This window comes from Heterodontus francisci, chromosome 24, assembly GCF_036365525.1.
Source record: "Heterodontus francisci isolate sHetFra1 chromosome 24, sHetFra1.hap1, whole genome shotgun sequence".
In the NCBI taxonomy this organism is placed as follows: Eukaryota; Metazoa; Chordata; class Chondrichthyes; order Heterodontiformes; family Heterodontidae; genus Heterodontus; species Heterodontus francisci.
In genome coordinates this window covers 57,235,473-57,251,864 of record NC_090394.1, presented here as the reverse complement: position 1 = coordinate 57,251,864, position 16,392 = coordinate 57,235,473, and the positions used below count along the sequence as shown (strand labels likewise).

Sequence of the window (16,392 nt, the reverse complement as noted above, 5' to 3'; positions counted from 1 at the left end):
CCTGCAAAACACGTTGGATGGTTGCTCCCCTCCATCTGCAACTCTTGGTGTTTAGAAGAAAGAGGTGAAATATTAATGCAGTAGATTTAATGTAGGTAGGTGTAGTCAGAAACCAAAAAATAAGTCAAGTGGCATTGTAAGGATAGATCGTGGTGATCCTCCTGAAGCAGAGATGAAAAACTAGATGACGCTACTTTGTACTTCTGACCTTATTGAGGTGCAATTTACTTTGTTATTGTAGTTATTGCTGAGCAATTGTACCTTAATGCGCTGTGAGCCACCAAGTGAACACCTGTTACTGCCCGAAATACCCAGTGCACTTAACATGGGTGTTGGTGGAGACTTTGTAATTGACATATATTGGAAATGCAAACGGTTAGTGCTTTTTTGCCTGCCCTGATTTAAACAAACAATCACCCAATTTAAACGCGGGCGGGCTAAGTGGTGGGGACTGTACTTAAAACTATCAGAAAGGAAGCTGTAAGTTGTGCTGTATGTTGCAAGGTTATTTGCAGCCAAACTTGTCCACAGGCAAGGCTAATGGATTTGAAAGTCACAATGGCCCTTTTATGTCTCCAGATCATTCCAAGGTGCCAGTGGTATCATCAGTCAGTCTGCATAGATGAATAAAGCAAATTGCCAATGCTTTGATTGTTCAAACAAGCAATTTCATCTAGTTCTCCATGGATGTCTGGCAGCAACATGAGGAGGCTTTGCAAATTTACTGAATGGCAAGAGTCCTGTAGGCACAGAGAGTTGTAAATTGCACCCATGTGGCCTTACATGCTCCATTGCACAAAGCCACTAGCTACATGATTCAGTAAGGATTCCATTCTCTTGAATGTTCAACTCAGTTGCAATTATCAATGCTGAATTACACAATCAATGTGAGTTTCACAGACTGTCCTCACAAAGCCTTCATTTTAAGGTAGTCCTTGGTTCCACAAATAATTGATCCACAAAAGCAAGTTTCAGGATGACTCCTGCATGATCAAGTCTCAAGGATCCCAGGATACCAAACAAACACCAGTGTAACAACATGCATGCATCCACCAAAGTGCAGCATTGGCATGTAGAAACAGTGCTTCAGGTGCATTGATAGATCTGAAATGCAGCCTGACTTAGGATATCAAGGATTGTGGTAGTATACAAAACTTTACCCTACAAAAAGGTATGATCAGGGGGGCACAAAAAGGGGAAAGCCCCCAAATGCAGGAGGAATCAGAAGAGGCTAACTATTGGGGTTCTGTTACTAAATTAGTGATCTACAGACTTGGACTAATGGTCCGGGGAATGAGTTCTAATCCCACCATGGCAGCTGGGGAATTTAAATTCAATTAATCAAAATCTGAAATAAAAAGTTGGTGTCAATAATGATGACCATGAAATTGTCGTAAAAATCCATCTAGTCCTTTAGGGAAGGAAATCTGCCATCCTTACCTGGTCTGGCCTATATGTGATACCAGACCCACAGCAATGCCTCTTAACTGCCCCAGTAGGCCACTCAGTTGTATTCAAGAAGGCGACTCACTGCCATTTTCTCAAAGGCAATTAGGGATGGGCAATTAATACTGGCCTTGCCAGCGACACCCACATTCCATGAACAAATTTTTTAAAAAGGCTATGGAACAGAATTCAATGCCGACTGAGAGCACTATTCAGCAAGCTCTCATATGAAAGACCATCTCTTAACTTTGAACTATGCTCAATGCATATCTGTTCCATCTGCATCCTTATATTTCCTCTCCCATTATGTCCTCATCTGTGGGGCTGGATACCTCTCTAATTGGTTGCTTAGTGACAGGACGGGCCTCCCTGCCATCAACATGATAGTGCCAGTAACCCACAGCACATTCCTGAAGGGAAGCTCATTGGATATTCAGGGCAAGTTAACCAATAATAGTCCTGATATGGTTTGGAAGGAAGAACATGCAATTTGGCTACAGCATTTAAAAGGCTGCAGCTGATTAAATGGTAAGAAACACTGGATTGAGGGGGACAGAGAGCAGAAACCAGAATGAGGAGAGGATCAGGGTTCTCTTGCAGTGGTAAGAGACCCTATATTTTCTGACAAATCTGTTGACAACTCATAAGCAAAGAGAATAGCAAAGAGGGATCAGCTATTTGACACCCCTGATTTGAAGTTCATGAGAGATTAGTGCTGACAATATGGAGAGAGATGGCATAGACAGTCATAGGAAAGCAATGCCATCTTGACCATCCCACGAAGGGCAATAAAATGCCAAAGTGGTTTAATTACCTCACAGGGTGGCCCCTGAAGCTCTTCAACCCCTTGGCAGACACACTGGAGAGGAAATGGGATATTGGCAAGTTGGATGTGAACTGCCAGGGCAAGTTGGTAACCTTGTGAAAGGGCACAGTTTAAGAAACCAATAATCAGGAAGCATTGATTTCATGTCCAGATAGTAGAGACAGATTTCTTTCCTGTGTTGGAGGGTCACATTTCGGGATTTTCTATCTTCCCATTGAAAAGATTTACAAAAAGTGTTGCATTTCCAGAATTTTTCTTATAGAATCATACAATTATTATAGCACAGAAGGAAGGGCATTCTGCCCATCGAGTCTGCGCCAGCTCTCTGCAAGAGCAATGCAGCTAGTCCCACTCACCCACCCATTCCTTGTAACCCTGCATTTTTTTTATCTTCAGGTGCTTATTCAACTCCCTTTTGAAAGCCACAATTGAATCTTCCTCCACCAAACTCTCAGGCAGTACATTCCAGATCCTAACCAAATGCTGTGTAAAAAAGATTTTCATGTCATCAGTTTTTGGCCAATCACTTTAATCTGCATCCTGTAGTTCTCAACCCCTCTGCCAAAGGGAAAAGGTTTCTCTCTATATACTGTCCAGACCCCTCATGATTTTGAGCATCTCTATCAAATCTCCTCTCAACTTTCTCTTCTCTAAGGAGAACAACCCTAGTTTCTCCAATCTAATCTCATAACTGAAGACCCTCACCCCTGGAACCAGTCTCATAATTTTTTTCTGCACCCTTTCTAAAGCCTTCACATCCTTCCTAAAGTAAGGTGCCTAGAATTAGACTCAATACTCCAATTGAGGCTGAACCAGTCTTTTATAAAGGCTCACCATAACTTCCTTGTTTTTGCACTCTATGCCCCTACTTATAAAGCCCAGGATCCCGTATGCGCTTTTTAACCATTTTCTCAACCTGATATCCATCTTCAATGATTTGTACACATATACTCCCTGGTCTCTCTGTTCCTGCACCCCCTTTAGAATTGTACCAATTAGATTATATTGCCTCTCCTCATTCTTCCTGCCAAAACGTATCACTTCACAGTCCCTTGCATTCAATTTCATCTGCCACATGTCCTCCCATTCCACGAGCCTCTCTATGTCCTCTTGAAGTCTATCATTATCTTGTACTTCCAAGGTTTTGTGTTATCTGTAGATTTTGAAATTGTACCCTGTGCATCCAAGTCTAGGTCATTAATATATATCAAGAAAAATAGTGGTCCTTGTACTGACACCTGCGGAAGCCCACTATATACCTTCCTTCAGACTGAAAAACAACTGTTTACCACTACTCTCTGTTTCCTGTCACTCAGCCAACTTCATATCCATGCAGCCATTGTCCCTTTTATTCCATGGGCCTCAACTTTGCTGCCAAGCCTATTATGTGACACTTCATCAAATACCTTTTGGAAGTCCATATACACATCAATCGCATTACCCTCATCAACCCTTTCAGTTACCTCATCAAAAAATTCAATCAGGTTAGTTAAACATCATTTGCCTTTAACAAAACAATGCTGGCTTTCTTTAATTAATCCACATTTGTTCAAGTGACTGTTAATCCTGGACAAAATGATCATTTCTAAAAGCTTATCCACCATTGAGGTTACACTGAATGGCTTGTAGTTGCTGGGTTTATCCTTACACCCTATTTGAACAAGGGTGTAACATTTGCAATTCTCCAATTCTCTGGCACCACCCTCGTATCTAAGGAGGATTGGAGAATTATGGCAAGTGCCTCTGCAATTTCCACCCTTACTTCCCACAGGATCCTTGCATGCATCTGAGCCAGTCCTGGTAACTTACGAACTTTAAGTATAGCCAGCCTTTCTAATACCTCCTCTTCATCAATATTTAGCCCATCCAGTGTTGCAACTACCTTTTTTTTCACAATGATTTTGGCAGCATCTTCTTCCTTGGTAAAGACGAATGCAAAGTATTCATTTAGTACCTCAACCATGCTCTCTGCCTCCATTCATAGATTTCCTTTTTGGTCCCTAATCAGCCCCACCCTTCTTCTTACTATTTATATGCCTACAAAAGACTTTTGGATTCTCCCCTAGGTTAGTTGCCAGCCTCTTCTCATACTCACTCTTTTCTTCTCATTTCCTTTTTCACTGCTGCTCTGAACATTCTATAGTTAGCCTGGTCCTCACTTGTGTTATCAACCTGACATCTGTCATATATCCCATTTTTCTGCTTCCTCTTACTCTATTTCACATCATCCAGGGAGCTCTGGCTTTGGTTGCCCTACCTTCCCCATTTGTAGGAATGTACCTCAACTGTACCCAAACCATCTCCTTTTTAAAGGCAGCCAATTGTTATGTTACAGTTTTGCCTGCTAATCTTTCATTCCAATTTACCCAGGAAGATGTGTTCTCAACCCACTGAAATTGGCCCTCCTCAAATTAAGTATTTTTACTCTAGATTGCTCCTTGTCTTTTTCCATAGCTAATCTAAACCTTATGATACTATGATCACTGTTCACTAAACGTTCCCCTACTGACACTTGATCCACTTGTTCCACCTCATTCCGCAGAACTTTCTCATTGGGTTGGAAATAAACTGATCAAGAAAATACTCCTGAACACACTTCAGGAACTCTTCTCCCTCTTTGCCCTATACACTATTACTTTGTTTCAGGAAAAACACATCAGACTTGTGAAGAAAGGTAGCCCTGTAAAAGGAGAATATTTGACAGTTTTATTCTCTTGTGTTGGAATCTATTCTAATGGGATCCTAACACAGTAAGGTGGGATAAGTTTGTAAAAAAGAATCATCCAGAGAAGGTAGAAAACTAAAAGACAGACCAGATGGGAGCTAAAATCACAGGAAATAAAAGTCATAAGAGTGGAAACAGTTTGAAAATGCAGAAAAATGGTTCCTATCCATGTTTATGCATTAGATAAATTTCATTATGATATGCCACAAAAATGGTCAGAATGGACAATGCAATTTGAAGGATTTAGAATTACTTTGTGTTTATATAAAATGCTAATTTGAATCAGATTAACACATTGATATATTTACAGAATGAAGAGCCTAACGATATTGTGTTTTCTTTCAATCGTTTGGTGGGGGATTGGGGGGGATTATAAATTAATACTGGATAGATTGGAAAACATTATCTGAGACATAGAAGTTTGATTTTGAAAATTGTAACTTCAACCAAAGAAAGTAGGAAGATGGGGCAATTGGCAAGGAGTTTTAGTACCATTCTAAATGGTCAAGCTCAACACAATAGATACAGTTCTTTGCGTGATGAGATAACTCATGCTCATATTGGAACTATAGAATTAGAGACTGTCAGAAGCTGCAATTAGATAACTCAGCAGAGACAATCTGAAGTTAATTAAGAAGGATTAATGAAGGATTGGGAGCAATATTGTCCAATTGAAAATGTAGGGGAGATTACAACAGACAGGGAAAGAATCCCAGACCAACAAATAATCATAAATAAAGCTACAAGAGATAGGAGAGAAAGATAATAGATTATGTGTTTCTTGGATAAGAAATGGAGGATTCTGAATACATGCGAGACACTTATGTCTGGTCGAGATGAAAGGCATCTTATCAAGAGAAGAGAACTTCAAAGCCGAATGCCATAAAGAAAAGGTGGTAAGGAAGTAACAAAGAGGATTGATGAGGGTAGTGTAGTTGATGTGGTCTACATGGATTTTAGCAAGGCTTTTGACAAGGTCCCACATGGCAGACCAGTTAAAAAAATAAAAGCCCACGGGATCCAGGGGAATGTAGCAAGCTGGATACAAAATTGGCTCAGTAGCAAGAACAAAGGGTATTGGTTAACGGGTGTTTTTGTGACTGGAAGGCTGTTTCCAGTGGGATTCTGCACAGCTCAATACTAGGTCCCCTGCTTTTTGTGGTATATATTAATAATTTGGATGTAAATGTAGTTGGAATGATCAAGAAGTTTGCAAATGACACAAATTGGCCATGTGGTTGATAGCATGGATAGCTGTAGGCTGCAGGAAGATAGCAATAGTCTGGTCAGGTGGGCAGAAAAGTGGCAAATGGAATTTAACCCAGAGAAGTGTGAGGTGATGCATTTGTGGTGGTCAAACAAGGCAAAGGAATACACAATAAATGGGGGGATACGGAGAGGTGTAGAGCAAGTGAGGGACCTTGGGATGTATGTCCACAGATACCTGAAGGTTGTAGGACAGGTCAATAAGGAGGTTAAGAAGGCATATGAAATCCTTTCCTTTATTAGCCGAGGCATAGAATATAAGAGTAGAGAGTTTATGGTGGAATTATATAAAACATTAGTTAGGCCACAACTTGAATACTGTGTGCAGTTCTGGTGACCTCATTACAGAAAGGATGCAACTGCACTAGAGAGGGTACAGAGGAGATTTATGAGGATGTTGCCAGGACTGGAAAATTGCAGCTAATAATTGCAGGAAATATTGTATAGGCTGCGGTTGTTCTCCTTGGAACAGAGGAGGTTGAAGGGAGATTTGATTGAGATGTACAAAATTGTGAGGGACCCGGCTAGAGTGGATGGGAAGGGCCAATTTACCTAAGCAGAGGGGTCAGTGACACGAGGGCATAGATTTAAAGTAATTGATAGAAGGATTAGAGGGGAGATGAGGAAACATAGTTTCACCCAGAGGGTGGTGGGGGGCTAGAACTCCCTGCCTGAAAGGGTGGTAGAAGCAGAAAACCTCATCTCATTTAAAAGGTGCCCGTATGTGCACTTGAAGTGCAGCAACTTGCAGGGCTAAGGACCAAATACTGGAAAGTGGGATTAAGCTGGGTGGCTTTTTTTTTGGCTGGTGCAAACACAATTGGCCAGGTGTCCTGCTTCTGTGCAGTAAATCTTCTATGAGTCTATGAAAACAAAGACGTTTTTATGGCCATAATTTTTTAAAAAAGGTGAAAGCCCACAAACAGTAAACCTAGTTGTTGGAAAAGTCCACATTGACTTTCAAATTGTCACAAGGACAGCTGTCTGTCTGGTAGCCAATTTGTAACATGATGAAAAGGAAATGGTAACCTCAAAAAGCAGTATAAAATAAATAAAGCAGGACACCATGCTTTTACGTACAAAGGGAGCTTATGGCCTCCTATCCAAGAAAAAGAAAGTACAGCAAAAAAACATATGCAGTTCAAGAGCTTAGAGATGCTCTGCTAAAGTGCCCTGCTACACAAACCTTCAAACTTACATCTCAGGTAGGTACAGTAGGGGAGTTTCCCTAGCTTTTTGAAGGCCATGGTAAGCTCATGGGTAAGTATTGCATGAAACATAAGCTTGAAGAAGAACCTTTTCTGTAGCAGTTCTTAGAAAACTTTCTATTCCACTGTGAAGAAAATTTAATCAATAATGGATCAAACTGAAGAAATAGGACATTTCAAGAATGGGGGGAACCTAAACACTGTTATGTTCTACTAATATCCATTATAAGCCCACCGACTCCCACAGCTACCTTGACTACACTTCTTCACACCCTACCTCCTGTAAGGACTCCATTCCATTCTCCCAGTTTCTCCGTCTCCGACGCATCTACTCTGATGATGCTACCTTCCATAACGGTGCTTCTGATATGACCTCCTTTTTCCTCAACCGAGGATTCCCCCCCACTGTTGTTGACAGGGCCCTCAACTGTGTCCGGCCCATTTCCCGCACCTCTACCCTCACCCCTTCCCCTCCCTCCTAGAACCGTGACAGGGTTCCCCTTGTCCTCACTTTCCACCCCATCAGCCTCCATATCCAAAGGATCATCCTCTGCCATTTCTGCCACCTCCAGCATGATGCCACTACCAAACGCATCTTCCCCTCCCTTCCCCTGTCAGCATTCCGAAGGAATCATTCCCTCCGCGACACCCTGGTCCACTCCTCCATTACCCCCACCACCTCGTCCCCTTCCCATGGCACCTTCCCCTGCAATCGCAGGAGGTGTAATACCTGCCCATTTACCTCCTCTCTCCTCACTATCCCAGGCCCCAGACACTCCTTTCAGGTGAAGCAGCGATTTACTTGTACTTCTTTCAATGTAGTATACTGTATTCGCTGCTCACAGTGTGGTCTCCTCTACATTGGGAAGACCAAACGCAGATTGGGTGACCGCTTTGCGGAACACCTCCACTCAGTCCGCAAGCAGGACCCCGAGCTTCCAGTTGCTGGCCATTTCAACACTCCCCCCTACTCTCATGCTCACATCTCTATCCTGGGCTTGCTGCAGTGTTCCAGTGAACATCAACGCAAGCTCGAGGAACAGCATCCCATTTACCGATTAGGCACACTACAGCCTGCCGGATTGAACATTGAGTTCAATAATTTCAGAGCATGACAGGCCCCCCATTTTACTTTTATTTTTAGTTATTTTTTCTTTTTTACATTTTTCACAATTTTTTTCTTGTATGTTTATTTCATTTCATCTTAGTTTGTTCAGTTTGCTTACCCACTGTTTTTTTTATCATGTTTGTACTTGCTGCTGTTCAATCTTCAGTCCTTTAACACCCTATCTGTACTAATGCTTTGTCTTTCAACACACCATTAACATATTGTTTGCCTTTGCTCCATGACCTTTTGGTCAGCTATGTGGCCTTGTCCAATCTACACCTCCTTTATTATCTCTTGCCCCACACCCGCCTCACTTGCTTATAACCTTTGACATTTCTAATATTTGTCAATTCCGAAGAAGGGTCACTGACCCGAAACGTTAACTCTGCTTCTCTTTCCACAGATGCTGCCAGGCCTGCTGAGTATTTCCAGCATTTCTTGTTTTTATTATCACTGTTATGTAGTAACAGTTGTGATCCAAGCAGCCAAGTTTGAACTGTGCAATTTTGACCAAAGTTTGTGAATGTTTTTCTCTGTTGGAAAAGAAGGTGATGCAGTCCCACAATCAGACTCCAGACCCTTTGGAGAAAAATAAACGTTTTTCCTACAATTGGATAACAATTCTGGATTCTGACAAATCCATCTTTTGAAAGAAGGTAACAACATCTATCATATCAAATTCAGAACATTTCCAGACACATACGTCAATGCTCCTGGAAGGCTGCCAAAGGGCTGTATGTCAGACAGATAATAGTCTAGTAAAAGGGAAAGATCCAATCAGAGCATGATGTGTTGAAGAAAATATAAGCAGAAAGCATTAATTAGAATGATCTGTGTAAGGTTTTAAAGAACAGAATCAAATTTCTGGGACATGTAATTGAAACCACAGATACAAAATTGGACCTCAACTATCCTCAAAGTGTCTTCATCTGCAAACATGGATGAGGGCTATCCCTTACTGGAATAGTAAATCAGTCAAATATGCTTTCTCCCCACCTTGAAGTATCCTCGTAAGCAAAACCAAAATATAAATATGTATTTGTGATCGATTGATTTAAAAAAAAATCTTTTTGAACTAAGCACCTCACACATACTTAGATGTTCATAAGACAGAAACCTATCTGTGTGGATGTATCTTCATGTGGACTAGGGATCATCCTGCTATAAAAGTCTCAGCAAGGAATGTCTCAGACTTCAGTCGGAGGAAATAGAACAGATCAAAGCTTCCAAAGACAAATTCATATGTAGATGTTATTTTAAAAAGCATTGCAGTGACAGCAAATTGGTCACAGGAATCAAGGAATAATCTTGAAGATAATAGGATCTGCAAGCTGATTAGGAATCAAGTAAACAACACTGGTGGAAAAAGAATCAGAGCTCGGCAGCAGATGGATACCATATTGGACTGTAACAGAGAAACTAATAGTTCAAGATGGGTTGCTATTAAAAGGCACTTATTTGATTATTTACATCTGGGCACTCTGAAATGCTTGAATGGTGTAGGACACCAAGGAATCCAAAAATGCCCAAGCAATATCAATGGTGACCAGGTTTGAGCAAGCAACTTGGACAAATCAATCGTTGGGAGCTTTTCAAAGTTCACAAGGAAGCAACAAAAATTTAGTTCTATCCATGATTCATTCTGTACCACCAGATTGTCCTCCACAAAAGGTCAAAATCAAATCAGTTCAAATTACAAAGTGATACCTCCAAACTGTAAAATGCTTCTGAGTAATAACCAAACTATAGCTCAGGCAGTAGCGACAAGGATGAAGACTGTATTTGCTTGAAATGGGATACCTGAGCGAGTAATGTTGGAGAATAGACAACTCTCATGAACAATTCTCATGGAAGAATTTGTTAATTTCCAGATGGAAAATGGTTTTACTGAGCTTAGAAGTAGTCCTAAATATCCACAAAGTAATGGGGGAAACAGTATTGGGCCTGAAATCTATAAAGGATCTGTTAAGAAAATGAAAAGATCCATATTTAGTTCTGTTAAATTATCATGCCAAGTGATTAGCTAATGATATAACCCTGCTTAACTGCTAATAGAAAGACAACTGAAAATAACCCTCGCACTTTTGCCAGAAAACTGTACACATTGGCCAAAAATTAGCATTTATTGGAATATTTCTTAGAATGAGAATTCAGCAGGTTATTAAGTTACAATTATGTCAGTTATGTGTAATTTAATAAGACCAGGACAGATATTGAGGGAGTGTAACTAGAATGGAAGACAGTGCAGACTGGTTATTAGGAGAATACATCATATTGGAAAGACGTTAGAAACTGTAAGAGAAACCTTTTGGAATAAAAGGCATATCCAATGGCTGGTTGCAATGTAACTATCTGGAGCCCATTTTATGTTTTCCTTCCTAACCCCAAGCACTCTGAAGCCAGTTGCACTGTGCCCACTTTGATGCAGGCTGAGATCAGCCCCCCTCAGCAGATCTAGGACTGTGGAGTTTCCTGGGTGGAATAATGCAGTTCCACACTAGAAACCCAGGAAGTCATGTGGAGTTAATGTTTATTAGTATTGTAATATTTATATTTTACAGATTAGCACATAGACTCCATCTAGTGGATGATGTGTATGGAGTGATTTCATTTTCCTGTTTATTGACAGTCTTGACAAGGTGGATGTGGAAAGGATGTTTCCTCTTGTGGGGGAGTCCAGAACTAGGGGGCACTGTTTTAAAATTAGGAGTCATCCTTTTAGGACAGAAATGAGAAGACATTTTTTTCCCTCTGAGGGTTGTGTGACTTTGGAACTTTGTGCCTCAGAAGGTAGTGTAGAGTCATAGAGTTATATAGCACAGAAACAGGCCCTTCAGCCAATCGTGTCCATACCAGCCATTAAGCCTATCTATTCTAATCCCATTTTCCAGCACTTGGCCCATAGCCTTGTATACTATGGGGTTGCAAGTGCTCATCTAAATACTTCTTAAATGTTGTGAGGGTTCCTGCCTGTAGCACCCTTTCAGGTGGGGTCATTGAATAATTTTAAGGCTGAAGTTGATAGATTCTTGTTAGGCAAGGGAATCACAGATTATCAGGGGTAGATGGGAGTGTGGAATTCGAGACACAAACAGATCAGCAATGATTTTATTGAATGGCGGAGCAGGCTACAGGGGCCGAATGGCCTACTTCAGCTCCTAATTCGTATGTATGATGTGATGACAGAGGACATCATGAGCAGACTCCTCCTGGAAGTGCTGTCTCATATTTACTGGGTGTCACAGTATTTGGCTTTCTTTGGAGGGGCAGAACTTGCACCATGTGCGAGGATCGTGTAATGATCACCAAACTAACTTGGAAACATGATTTATCTGCATGTGCTGTGTTGGAGGGCCTGCTAATTAGTGGGTCACACAGGTTCAAATTGGGAAATAATAGCTAATACTGGCATGAAGCTTTTCTGCATACAAAATGTGACCAACAGATGGAACAGATTTCCAGATAACAGTAGTGGAGTGAAAATCCACAAAATAATTTAAAAAGCAATTCGATGCGGCATTGGGACGGGGGAATTGTCGGGTCTGTAAGTAAAATGGGTCGAACTATCTTCCTCAGGTGTCATTACCTCGTGTAGCAAGTTAAAAGTGAAGCTTTGAACCGAGTTGGAGGTAAAAGATTGCGAGCGCAGCTCTGCAATGCTGAAAATGCCCGTTTACCAATCCTCAGGGAAAAGATTAAACTGGTGAGAAATGCAGCGCCTTCTAGCGCTCTCCGCTTGGATTAACTCATTAAATTCTTGGAGATCCGAGCAACAGTTAACCAGGTGCATTGAAAGATTTAAAGCAGCAGCTCTTGATCTTAGAAAGGTTCAGCCAGCTGTATATGTTACAGGTGGCACATATCTGACGGGCAATTGTATATTACCCGGAGTAGAAGCTTTTGTTTTACAGGTGTAACCCGTTACTTCCTCAGGAGTTTGGCTGCAGCAAATGTACCCAGTAACGCTAATAGAGAAGGTTACCAATGACAGGGACACGCCGTGTCTCCATAACCATGGCCATTGGCATACTATTTGTTTCTGCGTGTGACTGTTGTTGGAACAAAATATTGGAAGTATCAGAACTGTGGTGTGTCGAGTTGTTAACTGCACTGATTATTAAAATACATGGCAACTGGTCTCATGCTTCGTAAACCTAGCTCTATATTCGAGGCACCATCGTTAAATCAAAGTAGAAACTATCTGCACCCTTCGGCTGATGTACATCTCAGGAGAATTTTCCAGATCTTGATATTTTAGAGGCTTACCCCTTCAAGATGATACAGTCGGAAGATTGTTTTGGGCAGATATATTGTGATTTTCTTTTAATAACGGGGTGGGTTTTTTTCGACGACAGGAGATGACGCTCCAGGTTAATTCGATGTACTTTAGAGATAAACAAGACATCGCGTTTTTAGGGAGAAATGCGGTGACTCGACAAACAACTCCATGGGAAGGGAGAGTGAACGTTCTCGTATTCTTCAGCAATACATAGATCACTCGCTTTGGACAGAAATAGCTGGGATAGAAACTGGAAAGATTTTCATATTCTCTTTGCTATGCACATATAATGTCAGACATGATTTGGGCTAGCAGAAACCCACAGTACTGCGGAATGCATACACCTTCCAAATGTGGGAAATACAGCAGAATGCTGGCCGTCTCTGTCACTGTTACCGCTCTATAACGGGTACATTCCAGACATGAAACCGTGCCTGTGCCTGCTGCAGCCAAGGGGCTTTGTTAATGTACAGAAGCAAAGCGAGAAATGCTCTCTGTACAATCAGAGCAACAGGTCTGTCTCTGTGGAATGTGCTGTCCTTCAGTATAGCGGTGGCGATATCTATGGTTACAGAATCCCTTCAAACGCCTTTTTGTAAGATTTAGAAACAAAAGAAAAAGTTGATTTAGTCTAGCGACCTGTAACCTCGTTGGCTAATTTCGGAATTTGCAAGTTTGTCATCCCGTTATCTTTTTTTTCCAAAGTATTCCTGCGATAATCAGTTTAAACATAAAAGCGCAGTTTAAAATACCATGCGCCAATTGTTTCCATTCTGTGAGAGCATGTCCGCTTTACACCGATTATATTTCAAATGCAGTGACTTGGACGCAAATAAAAAAGATTAATAAGAACATCCCATGTTTTTGACAGCCAGTACCAAATGCCGGAGATAACGGAATAGATTTCCTACTATTGTGTTCTTGTGCCTTTGGCACTGACACTAGTCCAGGTACATCCCCAATCCCTCCCATTATTTAGGTTTTATAAGAGTCATCTATTAACACGGATCCTTGTTCATAAAGGGGACGCGGGAGAAATTGTTACTTCTTTATGCTGGATCCTAGTTAAACAGATCACTGAGAAATGAGACAATGTCCACTTGTTCTGCTTTGTACAAATGACGAGAAGGGACGGGGGGGGGGGTGATAATCTGGAAGGCGCCTTACCTGGACACGTTCAGTTCTCGCTGAGGTCTCTGCGATTTCTCCAGCCCAAGTTTGGTGAAAATGCCCACCAGGACCATGATAGCCACCACGCCACAAATGAAATAAACTATTAAGTTTGTTTTATCCCTGGTGTGATCAAAGGCAGTTTCATCAGGTCTCTGGGGTGGCTTGCCCACGTTCGCCCAGTTCGGGGTGTCATAGTTGGAACAAATGCTTTGGTCCAACCTGGACTCTTTGAACTGGCAGCAGTACCTGTAGCCACATGTCCCACAGCAGTACTGGTAAATACTTGTGTTGCAATTGAAAGCTGCGTCGAATTGGCCCATCACATCGAAGTAGCCCCGGCACCGGTCTGGTGTCGCTGGGAGCTCGGGCACCCCCGGTTCTTTAGAAGTGTTCTGGCCGGAGACCACCAGGATGCCCCCCAGCTGCTGCCCAGCCTTGCCTTGGGCCATGCAGTCCAGTACAGGGCACCACAAGCCCAACAGGTCCAGCAACAAGTAGCGCATTAGACGGAGGCTCATTGTCTTCCTCAGCATCTCTCTAAAGCAAAGCGGATCTGCGCTCTCAGGGTTCAGGCGTATCCCCGGGCAAGAGCATCTTAGCCTGATACAGGCAGAGGGAGAGGAAGGCTTCTCAAGTTGCGGATTGCCCTGGACGTCTGTCTTCCAACTCACACGTGGAAAGCTTCTGAGCTCGAAGCTGAGCAGCTCGGCAAGTCTTCTCAGTGCATGGGGTCGCTTCTCTACTCCTGTCTGCTCACTGCGAAACGCTGTAGCAGCCCAGTAACACTGGGCTGGAATTCAGCTGCCATCCGCTGCTGACAAATGTCAGCCTCAGGGTGAACCTTCCCCAAACAATGCAGACTCCAAGTGCGCTGTGACAGCTAGTCCCTGCAAGACATCCCCAAAGAGCGTACGTCGAGGTACAGCAGATCAGTGCGATTCAATGGACCTTATCGTCTTAAAGTTACAACACTCTTCCTGTCCCTTCGCCTTTCTACAGGCAACGACTAAGACCCTTTAACGTGGCAGAAATCCCTTCCTCTGCGTGTTAATATCATTCAGTTTAATCGCCTATTGCACATTTGCTTCAGACTGAATTCATACAATGAACAGGACTTCGGCACCTGAACTGACTGGAATGGGATGCTGCAGCTTTAACACCGTATTGGAAACAGCACCGAGTAACTCACTAGCCCTGGTCCTCATAGCTGCAGACAAGCCAATGGAGCCGTCAGGACTCAGAATTAAAGGGGCAATGTCTGTATTGAGGGGAGCATATATTTGTCGTTACATTTAGCAGCCAGTAATAAAGCAAGACGTTTACACGGCGACGGTATGTAGTATTTTTATTTTTTTTAACTTTAAAATATTGTTCTTGTGTCTTTTAGAAACACGCTCTGGTTGTTTCAGGTGGTGGGGCCACCTACTATCAACCGCCACTTTTAGAGAAGACGGTAAACAAACATCCTAACGTCAACTGCAGCCACTGGCATTTGAACTACAAAAACGATATTGGATCCCACTTAGTTTTAATTTGAAGGTTTACACGTGGAGTCGGTGCTTTCTGGAATGATTCCGAAAAGCTGCACGTCTCATTTCACTATTGACATCTTTTAACCACTCTGCTTACTTCAAAGTTTGCTGGGTGCGGGTGGATGGGTTCGCGGTCACAGCTCTAACCTTGCTTTGTTCAGATACACACATCCTGCCAGTAAAGCAGCTCCCCGCTAAAACTCGCAACACTAGAGAGAGATGGGGGGTGGGGTGGGGGTGGGGAATTCAACATGAGCAGCATTTCCCAATTTAAAAAAAGGGGGGGGGGGGGGAAAGATCACAGATTTATTGGCATCATTCGAACAATCAGCAAAAATGTCAGCATTAAACCATGTCTGAATTTCTGCTTCACACGGGTGGTCGGCCCACCAACGAAGTGAGACTACGTGCATTAGTGACTACATCCGAAATCCCAAACATTAACCAGAATTATACAGCGAATGTAAGAAGTACTTTAAAGTGCGTGAACAAATAAAATGTAAATATGGATGTAGTGGCTTTATAGAGATTGTAAAATCGCAGGTTTAAAAGCCCTAAGAAAGTGGCTCCTGGATTCTTCCTGTCAAAGTAGTGGCTTCATATAATTGTCGCACAATGGAAACTTCGCAATATAACCTTCAATAGGTCAGTTGGGATGATCCAGGGGTGTCAAGTGCTGAAAATATTACTAAACACTTTTAAAACTAAAGGATTGGAATGCAGTCATCAAGATAGTTTGGAGGTACTTTGCTCGTTGCTCAGTTAAGCAAATACTGGAGCCCTAATACTCATCCACCAAAGCTCGTATATAAATTTCTCCCAGAAACCT

General features: G+C 42.2%; 1 protein-coding gene across 1 annotated transcript in view; it reads right to left on the bottom strand.

Moving 5' to 3' along the window:
* The window catches only part of shisa9a (shisa family member 9a), a 298,455-nt gene extending 283,906 nt beyond the window's left edge, over positions 1–14,549 (bottom strand). Inside the window, exon 1 of the mRNA XM_068056856.1 lies at positions 14,026–14,549. Within this exon, the coding sequence (XP_067912957.1) occupies positions 14,026–14,549 (524 nt within the window). The remainder of the gene's footprint in view (positions 1–14,025) is intronic.
* Between the last annotated feature and the right edge of the window lie 1,843 nt (positions 14,550–16,392).